This window comes from Euprymna scolopes, chromosome 31, assembly GCF_053919585.1.
Source record: "Euprymna scolopes isolate OS-2025 chromosome 31, ASM5391958v1, whole genome shotgun sequence".
Lineage (NCBI taxonomy): Eukaryota > Metazoa > Mollusca > Cephalopoda > Sepiida > Sepiolidae > Euprymna > Euprymna scolopes.
The window spans coordinates 724,246-740,009 of record NC_136512.1 but is presented as its reverse complement, the minus strand read 5'-3'; the positions used below and the strand labels follow the sequence as shown (position 1 = coordinate 740,009).

General features: G+C 34.0%; 1 protein-coding gene across 6 annotated transcripts in view; it reads left to right on the top strand.

Annotated features, from left to right (window-relative positions):
* LOC145255583 (organic cation transporter protein-like) overlaps positions 1–15,764 on the top strand; it is a 416,644-nt gene that overhangs the window by 352,516 nt on the left and 48,364 nt on the right. For all 6 annotated transcript variants that reach the window (XM_080114055.1, XM_080114052.1, XM_080114056.1 and 3 more), the window contains 2 exons: positions 9,803–10,033; positions 13,506–13,702. In XM_080114055.1, the coding sequence (XP_079970181.1) occupies positions 9,803–10,033; positions 13,506–13,702 (428 nt within the window). The remainder of the gene's footprint in view (positions 1–9,802; positions 10,034–13,505; positions 13,703–15,764) is intronic.

Below are 15,764 nucleotides of genomic sequence, written 5' to 3'. Positions count from 1 at the left end.
ACTGCCATCCATAGTTGTTGTCGTCTAACCACATTTTGGCCAAGTAAATCTCTGGCACGCTTTGGGTGGGATTGAAACCGCTATCTTCAGACAATGTTCATCTGGAACTGTAGAGATTCAACGTCTGGCGCAGTTGATAGAGACGTTGAATCTCTACAGTTCCATGCCGGTTCTCATAACATCATTAAGTTAAGCAATGTTAAGCATGCTCAATACCAGATGGGTGACCATTTGGGAATACCAAGTGTTATATATAACAGGATATCAACACGTCCCTGCAAGAACTGCAGAAACATAATGCTGTCATTTCCTTTAACCAGAATATCCATGGTTCGCTTGCAATTTTTATATTTTCATGATATTTCCTTCTTTGGAGAAAGCTGGTTCAATTCGCCTAGGGTGAATGTCGCTGTCCATACATATGTGGGTCCGTTATCGTTCTTGTCTGACGACAATGACGTTTCTCTTCACTGTTGCTGTTTTCTCTAGAGCTTGCTATTGTTACAGGGGGGAGGGGGGAATTGCAAATAGCAGAAATAATTCTGGAGAAGATAATCCGCTATCGGGCAAGCAAAGATGATGTCAATAGAAGCCGGTCCCAGGAACTCATCGATCTTAATGATGGCAGCCAGGCTAACCTTTGAAGAAAAACAAAATTAATTCTAAAATGCTACTGGACGCATGAAAACGCTGTTGAAGTGCAAAGAGTTTAGGAGTGTGTATACATTTTTTACACCCTGTACTGTGAACAGATATGTCGCTGTTCAACTCCCCACTGTTAGATATGATCCCAAATAGTAAATCCTTGCATCCAAGTGGCAATATGCCTTGTTTAGGGTGCAAAAATAAAATAAAACATGTATATATGTCTTGTACTGTATTGCAAGATCGCCATGTCAAATATTGAAGCTTTGTTGTCGATATTAATAGTTATGGATGACAACAAAACATTCGCAGGTAAAAAGAGCAGTTTTGTTGATTTGAGCAGCATGGGTGAGTTAAGCATCTCACCTTCTCACAGCTGGAGAAAAAGTACAGTAGTGAACACTCCCGTTTATAAACTCCAGAACCAGCGTTCTGCTTGCATAAGAGATTGTTTCTAATTGGTTAATTAGGAACTGAAATTAGGTGTTTGCTCCAATCAACGCCCAGCTTAGATGCTGCTGTTGTTGTGGTTGTTGAGCATCTTTCATTTAATCTCCATGAATCAGATGGTTATTGTTGACATTTATTTCCTCGATATTTTAGTTAGAATTCTTTTCAGAAAGACATCAAGTACTTTCAGGAAGGCTGCAGTCTGAATGAAAGTGTTCCTGTAGAACGGACTGGATTCAAACTTGGCAAAGTAAAGTTGTCAGTCCCTGACGTTAACCTCCACCGTCACTTCCATGACGTTGCTGCTGCTTGTTTATTTGTTTGTTGAGCATTTTTCATGATGATGATGATGATGATGATTTTTTGTTGTCATTCGTTTCCCCAATGTCTTTCTATTAAGAATTCTTTCTAGAAAGATATTCTTAGAAAGATATGTGAAGGTTGCCATCATCCCTAAATGAAAGTTTTTCTGTGGAACGAACTGGGTCCAAACTTGGTACACCCAGGTTGTCAGTCCACATCGTTAATCACTTGCTGCTGCTCATACTGGCACTACTACGTCTCTTAACTAAATACTTCTATTTCATTGACCATTGTCCTTGTTAAGTGGTGATATACAATAGTATTGTTATAACCATAAAAAGGGCACATATCTCTAAATAAAGCAAGTTAAAAGTGGTTGCCCTTTGCTCTAGGTTTCGACACTTGATGACTGGAGAGTTCTAGAGAGCAGCAAGATGGTGTCAAACCAGACATTCAATATCGTCATGTAAATAATTTAATGTTTCTACCGTGAATAAAATGAATTAAATTAAAAATAAGCCTGCGTACTTTTTATCATATCATTATTATATTATGTATACGTTTTATTACGATATCATTATTATATTATATATACTTTTTATTATGATATTATTATATTATGTATACTTTTTATCATGATATCATTATTATATTATATATACTTTTTATTATGATATCATTATTATATTATATATAATTTTTATTATGATATTATTATATTATGTATACTTTTTATTATGATATCATTATTATATTATGTATGTTTTTTATCATGATATCATTATTATATTATGTATACGTTTTATTATGATATCCATTATTATATTATGTTGATATCATTATTATATTGTGTATACTTTTTATTATGATATCATTATTATATTATGCATACTTTTTATTATGATATCCATTATTATATTATGTTGATATCATTATTATATTATGTATACGTTTTATTATGATATCCATTATTATATTATGTTGATATCATTATTATATTATGTATACTTTTTATTATGATATCATTATTATATTATGCATACTTTTTATTATGATAACCATTACTATATTATGTTGATATCATTATTATATTATGTATACGTTTTATTATGATATCCATTATTATATTATGTTGATATCATTATTATATTATGTATACTTTTTATTATGATATCATTATTATATTACGTATGTTTTTTATCATGATATCATTATCATATTATGTATACGTTTTATTATGATATCCATTATTATATTATGTTGATATCATTATTATATTATGTATACTTTTTATTATGATATCATTATTATATTATGTATGTTTTTTATCATGATATCATTATTATATTATGTATACGTTTTATTATGATATCCATTACTATATTATGTTGATATCATTATTATATTATGTATACGTTTTATTATGATATCCATTATTATATTATGTTGATATCATTATTATATTATGTATACTTTTTATTATGATATCATTATTATATTATGCATACTTTTTATTATGATATCCATTATTATATTATGTTGATATCATTATTATATTATGTATACGTTTTATTATGATATCCATTATTATATTATGTTGATATCATTATTATATTATGTATACTTTTTATCATGATATCATTATTATATTATGTATACTTTTTATTATGATATCATTATTATATTATGCATACTTTTTATTATGATATCCATTACTATATTATGTTGATATCATTATTATATTATGTATACGTTTTATTATGATATCCATTATTATATTATGTTGATATCATTATTATATTATGTATACTTTTTATTATCATATCATTATTATATTATGTATGTTTTTTATCATGATATCATTATTATATTATGTATACGTTTTATTATGATATCCATTATTATATTATGTTGATATCATTATTATATTATGTATACTTTTTATTATGATATCATTATTATATTATGTATGTTTTTTATCATGATATCATTATTATATTATGTATACGTTTTATTATGATATCCATTATTATATTATGTTGATATCATTATTATATTATGTATACTTTTTATTATGATATCATTATTATATTATGCATACTTTTTATTATGATATCCATTATTATATTATGTTGATATCATTATTATATTATGTATACGTTTTATTATGATATCCATTATTATATTACGTATACTTTTTATTATGATATCATTATTATATTATGCATACTTTTTATTATGATATCCATTAATATATTATGTTGATATCATTATTATATTATGTATACGTTTTATTATGATATCCAGCGATCCTGGCGTCACATTTCTCCGAACACAACACATATAAAAATTCCTCTCATAATATTCATAATCCTTCGACTGACAATTAGTCAATCTCATTAACCATTATCCTCTAGTGGGTTTTGGCCTTGATAAGTGATAATCCTTCACTTAAGGAAAAAGAATGCTTTGTAATAAATAAAGTTTCTATTATGGCTTTCGCACGTGAATCTTGAGTGACAAGAGGGATCATTAGGTTAAGTGATTTCTTGTCAAAAACGTTTCACACAAAGATGGGGATTTTATGGTTATGACATGACCAGATTGTTCAGTTAAAGATTTGAAATTTAGGGAAATTGTTTCTGAAATGCTGCTAATTGCAAAGATGTATTTTCAATTCAAGGCAAATAGTAGTGATGAGGTGTGGTTAAGACCCATTCCAGTAAAAAGAAATACATCATTGAACGCTACACAATTTCAAAAAGTTATTTCATTTCGGGAATAGAACTGTAGCAGTCATTAATAAAATAAGGATTTACTTTCGCAAATCAATGTCCCTGCTTAGCGATTTCGTCACACACTGACCAATCAGCTTGCAGGACGCATTGATTCCATCTGTTCCTTAAGAAACTTCTTTAGCGTCTTTGAGAATCACAGATGGTAAGCAACGAGAACTCAGGAAGTATCAAACAAGGATATCCCTCCCTCTCTCCTGTCCTTGTGTACTGGACACGCCAATATTGACAAACTTTTACCTCTTCATTTTTCTCCTTCAGACAACTTTCAACATTTTAGCCACTGAAATAAACACTTTCATTTTTGTTTTAAAAGAGATTTTATTTTTCCATGCTGCGTTTTTGTTTACCATTTCATTAACTATTAATATGTAACGATGCATCTCTAAAGAATTGAATACACAGATAAATAAATTCGATGCTTTTGAAAATATGCTGCATCTCGTCATATAACTAAAAATAAACACTGCCTTGCAACAGCTGTAAAAAATTTGATAGCTTTGTAATAACAGTTATTTGGAATATGATTGGAAAATGATTTAACTCATAAAAAAAGGGAGATAAGTATAGGCTGGTAGAGATAGATAAATAAGACTAAACTAACCAGATTAAACTAGACTAAGCTAGATAAATTTTTTTTCTTCTATTTGCCACCCTCATAGTCTGGGCAAAGCCTAATTTAGTGTCCACCTATCTCATCATCAACCTTCCTCTGTCGTTTCTCAGCAATTTCAAATTTAAATGTGACAGTGTTGTCGTCGGTCATTAACACATATCTGAATCATTTGAGTCACCATTCCCTCATTTTGTTCTTGATTAGGTGTCTCCAAAGTTTTTGAACTGGGCACCATATTACTGACATTTTAGAGTTACGCTGGCCAAAATATTAAAAAAATGACATGAACGTGTTTTATATGCTTTATCTTTTTTTATTGAAACTGGTTCTCCCAAACCTCATTTTTTTAATCATTTTCTGAACAAAAAGAAAATCTACCACACTATTGTCACACATTTCTATTTAAAAAATGTGTCTTGAATATTTTTACCTTTTTCATCAGAGCTCCGCTGGCTGGGCTAAAGACTTTAGTGGGCCATATTTGGCCCACTGGTCATAGTTTAGAGATCTCTGCTCTTAATGATGGCACCTTCGGATGTCATCATTACAAATAGGGACGAACACTGTAACTTCTGAGATTCAGCAGAGCATTTTGGTTTCCATGACGTAAAATCTTCCTTCTGCCTCATTCATCGGCCAGTACTCAGATCTACTTCAGATGTACACCACCACCACCACCACCACCACCGCATCCCTGCTGCTGCCTCTATTAATGATCGTTGCTGCTATAGTCTATCTTTCAACAATCAATCCATCTCACTTACCACTCCCCTCGAATAGCTTTTGGTCTTGATATGTGTGATCCTTCGTTAAATAAAATGTGAGCAGATGAATGCCTGGAATCCAGTAGGATGCTCTATCCTCAGCTAGAAGAAAATGAAAAAAAAAATTGAAAAAAAAAAAAAGTAGAGGATTGTGTCAGGAATGAAATAGCTTCTGGAGCAGTAGAAGGATACAACCATTTTGCAGCAACCTTAGCAATGGATTTGATGTAAATCTTCCATTTCATGTCTCGAGTGAAGGTCAGTCCTTGCCAAAATATTAATTTTAAACAAATAAATATTTGTTTATTTTACATAATGTTGCATTGTAATTTGGTTTATAAACATTTTTCATACACCTTTTATTTTATAATTTAAACAACGCTTACATCATAGAAAACACAACTCTGACTTTCAATCCTAGAAGCTTATCAAAGCAGGAAGGTTCTGTAAGGAGAAAGCCATTCATTTAAAGTTCAGCAAGTGAGAACACGAGCATTGGTGGTAGAAGGAGAGAAAGTAGGTTTTAAACACTAAAAGTTACCAGCCACCTTTTTCCTCATTGCACAACATGTTTCAGGAAGAGAGAGAGCCAGAAAGATCTTGATACTTGATGATCTTTGAAGTGTTGCCATAGATAGTTATGTCATTTTCATAAATGTTAATGAATAATATAAAATGTGATCTGGGATGTGATTAACACAAATCAAGAAAAGAGTTGGACCCAAAATGGATCCTTGAAGCAAACCAGCATTGATACTAAGTCCTTTAGACTTCTACCCATCAACGATTACTTTTATAAACTTATCAGAGAGAAAGGATTTTATGGTTGAGAAGATATTTGAAGATATTTTATATCTAACAAGTTTGTCAAACAAACCTTTGTTCCAATAGATTTGTAACAGAGCATGGACACATATGGCAGCTGTGTGCGAGATGACGTTACAGCAAGGAAAAAGGAAAAATATTATAAAAAGAATGTGTGCACAAACTGAGGATCATGTTAAAGAGGTGGAAATAAAAGTCTGTTGTTCTAATGGAAAAAAAATGAGCCGTTATTACTTGTCTTCTGTTCCTTGCAACTTACTCTGCATACGTGTAGGTTCCAAGTGTGGATATGTAATGACTATGTTATAGATTGACTGGCCATGTGCAATAATATCACAGTCAGCATGTCAGCTGTAGATTTTGCAAGATGAAATCCATATTGCTTGTCAATAAGAAGATTGTTTTTGCTGAGATGGCTAATAACTTCTTGGTTTATTACAGGTTCAAGCAAATTACACATGATGCACAGGAGACTGATTAGTCTGTACCGGGATGCAGAGGACCTATTTCCAGTATTTTCAAATACTGGTCAAACCAACAACTCTTTCCAAGATAATTGAAAGTATTTCGTCTTTAGCGACAGTTTAAGCAACTTTAAGCAACAATTGAACAACTTTGTAGGGATAGGAGCTATTTCGGATTGTAGTTACTTAGTAATATGACTGGAATGTTGTTCGAATCATTTTGCCTTGTTGATATCAAGATTTTTAATAAGTTTGGTGATATCATAGACAGTTTTTTAGATGTCGATTAGAGTTTTTCAATCATAGGAGGAAATTGTGAGGGTTAATATCCCTGATCGCAAAGTTCTTTGCAAATGCTGAGAAAATCCATTAATGTTGATTGGTATAAAGGTTTTACATCTATTTGTTATTTTCAAAATCTCATCAACCACGAGATTTGATGGGTTAAGCATTAGACACTTTATGGTTTGTTTACTTTTTTTTTTTTTGTTCTTTTTATTGTTTTTTTTTTTTTGTTTTGTTTTTTTGCAATGGTTTCAGACAGTTTTAAAGGAGGCTTTGGTTTAGGTTAGGATTGATACCTTACATCAAATATGTTTTGTCACACTCAGGATTCTGTATGAAATTTCAAACTGAACCATTTATTGAATCCAAGAAGGTAGATTGCTCTCATTTTGTCGGCCATGATCAAGTAGAAGTCTTAAGTAATGCTTAATTATATTCTTAGCATAATAATATAATATATGATTATTTAAAACTTCTACTCAGTCATGACTGACAGGTTGAGAGTAATATACCAAGGCTGGCTGTTTGGTCTCTGTTGGAATATTTTGGTAGCAGTAGTAAACCACTCAGGTATATAATGCATCATTGTGTGTGTTTGTGGGAGGTCCTGTCTATCAACTTGGACAACACCATGTTGTTATTTATTGGTAGTCAAATAATCCATCTTCTTAATGGATACCAAACTGTACCAGTTTGTTGTTCAGATCAGATTTACTTTAAGAGACGAACAAAACATCATCTGTATTCAGGGCCAATGCAGGTCTCTGATCATAGCATCTATGACAAGAATAAAGAGCAGTTAGGACAGGGTCAAGCCTTTTTTTCCCCATTGAAGGTGGGTGGGGGATGTCACCACTTATCAAAGCTCAAGGTCACACGAGGATAAGAATTAATGAGTGTAAGGGAGCCGGTGAGACACCATGATTACCAGTAATGCTGGAACTTGGGTAGTGTTTGTTTATTTAAGCAGACGACTTAATAGCAACTTGTTCATGTTAGACTTGAAAACAGTCATGTTATGGTCAGCTTGGAAGCAGACCTGCAGTACTGTGTTCCACAGACAGCCAGTTCTAGGAAACAAACTTTGTTCATGGAATTTACATTTCGTTTTAGGCACAAATAGATAACAAGAGAAATTGGTAAAAGTTGTTGTAGCTATATAACTATGACTGTAGAATGGCTGCTGCAACTGTGCTGCAGGAGGGATCTCATAAGTAGAAGCTCAGTTGAGCACTTGCCATTAAAATAATGATGAAGTAGTGATAGACTCATGACGTCTCTTCTGTAAGAAAGAGAAATGAGGGTGGACTTAGAAGTCAGTTTAAACCCTATCAAGGCAAGAAATGGTGCTCTAAGCAGCTCTTCTCCAGATATGGCAACAGTACTCCATGTTAGGTTGTATTTGGCTCTTGTACAAGTAGCGAGATATCTTGTACAAGGAGTGAGATATCTTCTTGAGTATTTGAATGATTCAACTATTTAACCGGTGACTTTGACATGGAAACAAATCTGATGCAAGTCTTCTATTCCAGGTCAGGAGTAAAGGTCAGACCCAGAAGCTTGTCACGGCAGATATGAGAAAATGCTTAGACACACCAGCAATAGTTTGCACCAAACTTATCAGAGTCGCATATACCAGGTCACATCATGTGACACGTGTTCAAAGTCCTTTTCCAGATCAAGGAAGGCAATATGCATCTTTTATAGCACACCGGGTAAAGCTTGGGTGCATTTTAATTGTGATGGGGAAATCCTTAGACATACCAGAGATAGTTTGCACCAAACTTCTCAGAGTCACGTATAAAGTTCTTGATACCAACAGTAAACCACTGAGATATATCGGAGTCAATGCAGAACAAATTCTTTTTGAAAACGGATTCAAGATGGATTTCAAATATAAAGCTATCTCAATCAGTTCTTGAATATATGGTTAAACTAACAATTTTTTCGGTAAATTCGACACACTGCTGTAAAAAACTTTTAACTTCAAAACTTGACACTGTTGACAAAACTTCCAACTCTAAAACTCAACACTCTTTCAAGTTAACTTGCACACGCCTACATACGTAGCACACATATTCTTCCAACTCGTTCCCCTGTTCGTTTCACGTCCATTTTCATTCACCTGTCTCATTTGCATAGAAATTGTGTTGCTCAAGTGACCGTCAACCATAAAACCAGCTGGGTGTCACCATTTTAGCCTTTTTTTTTTTTCTTTTTTTGTTACATGATTGACTCTTTGAAGCACATACACATGCTAGCCAAGTAAGTTATGATTTTCTCTACAAAATATTGATAAACTTTTGCAACTGAAAGGAACATCAAGGAACTTTCTGAATTTTGTGTTGATCTTAACTGCAACAATTGAGTGGTTGGAAGATATCAGAGAAGGCAGGACAAAATGTAATTATACAATAGCTGTCCATGGTGGGTATTTTTTTTTCTTGCTTGTTTCTGACATCAAAGGAACTTCACACCTTTTCTGGAGTGATTTCCATACAAAAGCAAAAATCTGAGATAGAATTTTTAAAAAATGTATGTTAATCAACGGCAAATAAAATAATCTTCTAAAAAAAAAATCACGATTTTTTTTTGTTGTTCAATACTGATATTAATTTTTTTTCTCATTTCTTTTCTACACATTCTGTTTTCTAGTGGGATCTTGTATGTGACCATTCCTATCTCGGTTCGCTTGTCGTCACAATCTACTTTTTAGGAGTGATGGTTGGCGGACCATTGTTTGGCTTTTTGGCCGACAAATTTGGCCGCAAACCCATCTTACTCCTTTGTCTCTACGCCCCTATCGTCCTGGGCTCCATTGCAGCTTACATTCAACATTACGAGATCTTTGCAGTCCTCCGTTTCCTCACAGGAATCTGTATACAGGTAAGACACTTTGATTCTATTCTTGAGTCATTTTCTTGAGGTTAATGCAGTATCCGTTTTGTTGCCATGAGACCATCCTCCCTGGCATTACCTCCTTTTTGAAGGGGAAGGTCATCATAATCATATTGTATATTGAACATGAATCCTTAAATCATTGCAACTTGTTAGTGCCCACTTATTTGCATACTAGCTGGACGCCTGACGTTGCCCGGTCGTACAATATGCTTAAACATGATATTTTAATTTATGAAGATTGCGTATGTATTATTATAGAATCAATCCTCTCTTGAATATGGTGTATTATGAGGAATAATTTGCTCAGTGGACTAATTTGCAAAAAGAAATTTTAAAATGATAATAAAATTGTTGTTCATCAAATTCCGTCTGTGTTTTTTTACAATATCTCGTCAGTTGATATTTGGGCTTGATGATGAATGCCCTGAAAAAATTCCGATTAATGTTTATTTTTAAATATGCAAACGAAGAAATAATTTGCGGCGATTTTAAATGGTACCTCTTCTTTTATTGTAAATTGAATTTATTAATAAGATCTGTAGTCGAATGATCTACCACTGAGCTATATTTCCAGATTTCAATAATTCTGTTATTTTTAAAAAGAAATGATTTGTTAAGATTTTATTATCTCCTTTGCCGGTGTAACATAAAATATTCCCCTGTAAAAATTGTTTTTTATCTATAAAAAAAGAAAGACTATTTTTAAGATCGGATTTTTTTCGATTTTCGATACTTAGCAGATTAATTTTTGTACAAAACTTATATAAGAACACTGCCGGACATATAAATTAGCTTTGTGTGAAATTCGCAAAAGATAGGCTCAGCCGTTTTGGAACCTGTGATGAAGGAACTCACACACAAAGTAACTTTAATATAATAGTAGAGATATCCTATCTGATAGGACATCATTTCTTCTATCCATTGTTCCCGTAGGAGACAATACCTCCTTTATACCTTGTATTACTTAATATCAATCCTTAAATCGTTACAACTTGACGCAACATTAATATTTAACAACAAAATGGTGGGATCTTTCTATCGATCCAGTAGATATCTCACTGCTGATGCTATTCTCTATCTATATAAGAGCCAGGTACATCCAAGGATAGAATACTGTTGCCACATCTGGGCAGGAGCTGCTAGAAAGGACTTGGCCTGCCTTGATAGAGTTCTAAATAGACTTTGTAGCCTCGTAGGAGATGTCCTTTTCTCTTCCTTCCAACCTCTTTCTCACAGAAGAGATGTTGCGAGTTTGTCTCTGCTTTATCGTTATTTTCATGGAAAGTGTTCGACTGAGCTTCAATCTATGGTCCCCCCTCGCCAAACTTTCACAAGAAACACTCGTCTAGCTGTAAACACTATCAATAATTTTCCCCACTCTTTATCTGTGCCTAAACCTAAACGTAGATTCCATGAACAAAGCTTCTTTCTTAGAACTGCACGCCTACAGAATTGTCTTCCGTTTTTCTGCTTTCCGGCTGACTACAATATGGTTGTCTTTAAGTCTAACGTAAATAAGTTCTTGATGAGCCGTTCCATATAAGTTATCAAATTTACCAAATTTTCATTACTAATGATTACTATATTGTCCAATTTCTACTGTACACTCTTTAACCCTTATCCTTGAGTGGCCTCTTGGCCTTGATAATGTGGTGATGCCTATGTAAAAAAAACAAAAAAAAAAACAAAAAAAAAAAAACAATCGATGTTGATTGAGAATCATTAGTGTACAACATACAAACGTTGTTCAAATTATTTAAATTACTCTTTTTTTTTTAGATTGTAAATCTTTTTATTTATTTATTTATTTACGGACTGTTATCCTCATCTTCATAGTTGTTTTTGTTACACCACGTTTCGACTAACTATTCCTCTGGCCTTCTTCAAATGTCTAATCGTCACGGGATAGGAAGGCTGAGTCTCTTAACTGTATCCTCAGTAATTATTACGGCTATGACAACAGCATATTCTTTTCATTGTTTTGATTGTTTGTGTGTTTATTTTTGTTTTGCAGCATATCAACCCTTTTCAGGTTATTTCATGCCGAATCCAGTGATTTTGAAGAACAATTTTTTTAATAGAGTATATTTGTTTTTTAAGTCAGTTTCTATTTAACCCATAGTTGGGACCCTAACATACTACAACTCCAGGTCAGAGTGAATCTGGGAGCAATAGCAAAGGGTGGCTCCACACTCCCCAAAGCCCGCAAGCTGGGGCCTCACCATCGGATATAGTTTAAGGTCATATCTAGGACCGCATTGTTTTGACTCTTGAATGTGTATCCGTTTATATCTTATATGCTTTTATATAGAGTGATGTGGTTCTCAGTTGATTAACTGTGTCTCACTGTGTGGGATATATACTCGAGAGTCAAAACAACGAAAATAATATGCTGTTGTCATAGCCCTAGTAATTATTGCCTTCCATAGTTATTGTTGTCTCACCACGCTTTGGCCAACTAACCCTCTGACCTGCTTTGGGTAGGATTGAAACCGCTATCTTCAGACAACGCTCACCTGGAACCGTACAGACTCAACGTTTCTATCTACTGGTTTAGAATTTTAGTGTTAAATTACTTTTTTTGTTTTTAGATTGTAAATCTTTTGTTTCAGTATTTTTTAGCTGAGGATTGATGGTTTGTATAATTTCGATTATTTGGACTACTGTTTTTATCTTGAATATTATTCTCACAACGTTTCAGCCGATGTAACCTCCTTTTATTAAATTAAGAACAAAGTTCTTGTAGAATTTGGAATTTTAATTTCAAATGATGTATTTTAAAATAAGTTACCTGTCGACGAAGCTCCACGACACTTCCAGAGTTGCACCAAAAGAAGGTCATGCTTACTGTTTGGTGGTCTGCAACCGGTCTTATCCATTAGTTTTTTTAATGCAGGCGTAACCATTACGGCAGAGAAGTACTGCCAACAAATGAATGAAATGCATCAGAAACTTCTACAACACCCAGCATCAGTCAACAGAAAAGACCCAATTCTCCTCCATGACAATGCCCGACCCCAAGTGGCTAAATCGACTCTGCAGAAGTTGAACAAACTGAGCTACAAAACTCTGCCTCAGCTGCCATACTCTCCAGATCTCTTACCTACCGACTACCACTTTTTCAACCACCTCAACAACTTTCTCCAGGAAAAATATTTCAAAAACCTAAGCAATATCAAAAACGCCTTTAGCGAGTTCATCACCAGCAAAACGCAAGATTTTTACATTACTGCCATAAATACATTTGTTTTGCGTTGGCAAAAGTGTGTTGATTCTGATGGTGCTTATTCTAATCAATAATATTTTGTTTGAGCCAAGATATGTTCATCTAAATTTAAAAGTTAAAAACCATAAGAACTTTCTTGTCAGCCTGATAACACCTTTATGTTTTTTACAAAATGTAATAATTTAATTTAATCTTTAATTTCTGTTTATTTATTTATTTATTTTTTCACAGGGTTTGCAAACCACAACTTTTGTGATGACGATGGAATTATTTCTGACCAAGAAGCGCGCTCGAGCGGGGACATTTATTGAATTAATGATTGGAGTCGTCGTTATGGCACTGGCTGGGTTGGCCTACCTTCTACGGAATTGGCGGCACCTTCAACTGGCCATTAGTCTTCCGAGTCTCTTGGCCCTTCCTTACATCTTGTGAGTAGCACACCACCTCTCTCTCTCTCTCTCTCTCTCTCTCTCTCTCTCTCCCTCTCTCTCCACACCTCTCTATATTACCACCACTATCTCTATAACTTTCATTCTCTATATATCACTCTCTCTCTTTCTCTCTCTCTGTACCCACCTCTCTCATGTTATTACTCTCTAGCATTCTTTCCCTCTCTCACGTTCTTTTTTCCTCTAACGTTTTCTCTCTCTCTCTCTCTCTCTCTCTCTCTCTCTCTCTCTCTCTCTCTCTCTCTCTCTCTCTCTCTCTCTGATATACCGCTATTGATATATAAAAGACACTTTGTCCGTGCGTGTGAGTTTGTTCCCTATGGATTCCAAAACGGCTGGGACAATTTTTATGAGATTTCGCACAAATATACTTTGTGTCTGGTAGTATTCTTAGATAGGTTTTGTATCAAAATGCCTATGATAAGTATCGAAATCGTTAATTGAAAACCAAAATATCAGATTAAAGGAGGAAAAAACCGATTTAGAACAAAATTAACACTTTATAGAGCCTAACATCACAAACGCATTTGAGAAGTATTATCACTGAACAAGCAGAAAGGTCGGTCTGGCATATAAAATCAACAGTAGGTTCTGTACAGTGCAATGTAGATTACAATGTATTATGGATTAAGTCATTGCGAGAAGGCATGTGAAATTCCCTTCCAGTATACTGCAGTGGGTCCCCAGCTAAAGCAGGCAATCATCCATTTGCTTGAAAAAAGAACAAGCAATTTCACTCGTTTCAATGACAATAAATGTATTGTGTGGAACATTCATTGACTCTCATCAATCCCGGGCAACGCTGGGTCTCCCTGCTAGTATATATATCACTCTCTCTCTTTCTACCCATCTCTCATATTTTTGTCATTCTCTCTATCTTATTTTCTCACAAATTTTCCATCTTATTTTTTATTTTTTTTACAAAGTGGTCACCACTTATCAAGGCCCGGAAGCCACTCAGGGATAAGGGTTATTGCATGTACAGTACGTTAGTGTGGGGATTTAATAAAAGTGTCTACTTAAGGGGGCGGTTCGTCAGGAATTTGTTTATGTTGCACTTGAAGACATCCAGGTTGTAGTCAGGTGGGAAGCAGGCAGACGGAATAGAGTTCCACAGGCATGCAGTTCTAAGAAAGAAGCTTTGTTCATGGAATCTACGTTTTGATTTAGGTTCTTGATTAGCTTGGCGACCTCATGCACAGATATTTGTATGTTACCTAGCGTGTTCTGTTATAGGAGGAAATATGGGGAGTTGATGGCCTTCGTCGCATAGGGTAGAATTAGCTGCAAAGTTCTTGGCAAATAGTTTGGCCTTGTCTGATGCTGACGATATGACCTCAGGTCTCTCTCTCTCCCTCATATATATATATATATATATATATATATATATACTAGCAGTTCAACCCGGCTTTACTCGGGCCCTATGTATTGTTCGTAACTTGATGTGCATATATATATATATATATATATTAAAAAGTTTAACTCATGTCCAGGTAACCTACATATAAAATTTAAAGTGTTTAGACCCAAAATTGGTGGAGGAGTCTCGTAGAATCTGAAAAGGTCAACTCTTTTAACTTGGACCTCTTGGCAACGAAATTTTTGCCCAAAAATTCATTAAAACGCTTGCCCTATGTCTGAATACACTTTATGTAAAATTTCAAATGTTTAGACCAAAAATTGGCTGAAAGGTCAATATTTTTAACTTTGGCCCCAATTTTGACCCCTAACATTTATTGTTTGGGGCTTAAATCAAGTTAAAAAGTTTGATCCATGTCCAAGTAACCTACATTTAAAATTTCAAGTGTTTAGACCCAAAATTGGCGGAGGAGTTTGGTTGAGTTTTCAAAGGTCAAATCGTTGAACGTTGCCCTTTGATAGCCAAATTTCTAGCTGAAAACCGATTAAAAAGATTTTCCCAAATCTCAATACTCCTTATGTCAAATCTCGAGTCTGTAGACTGAAAATTGACAGAGTAGTTTGGTAGGGAAATGTACACACACAGGCAAACAATTTCACTTTTATAGATATATAGATATAT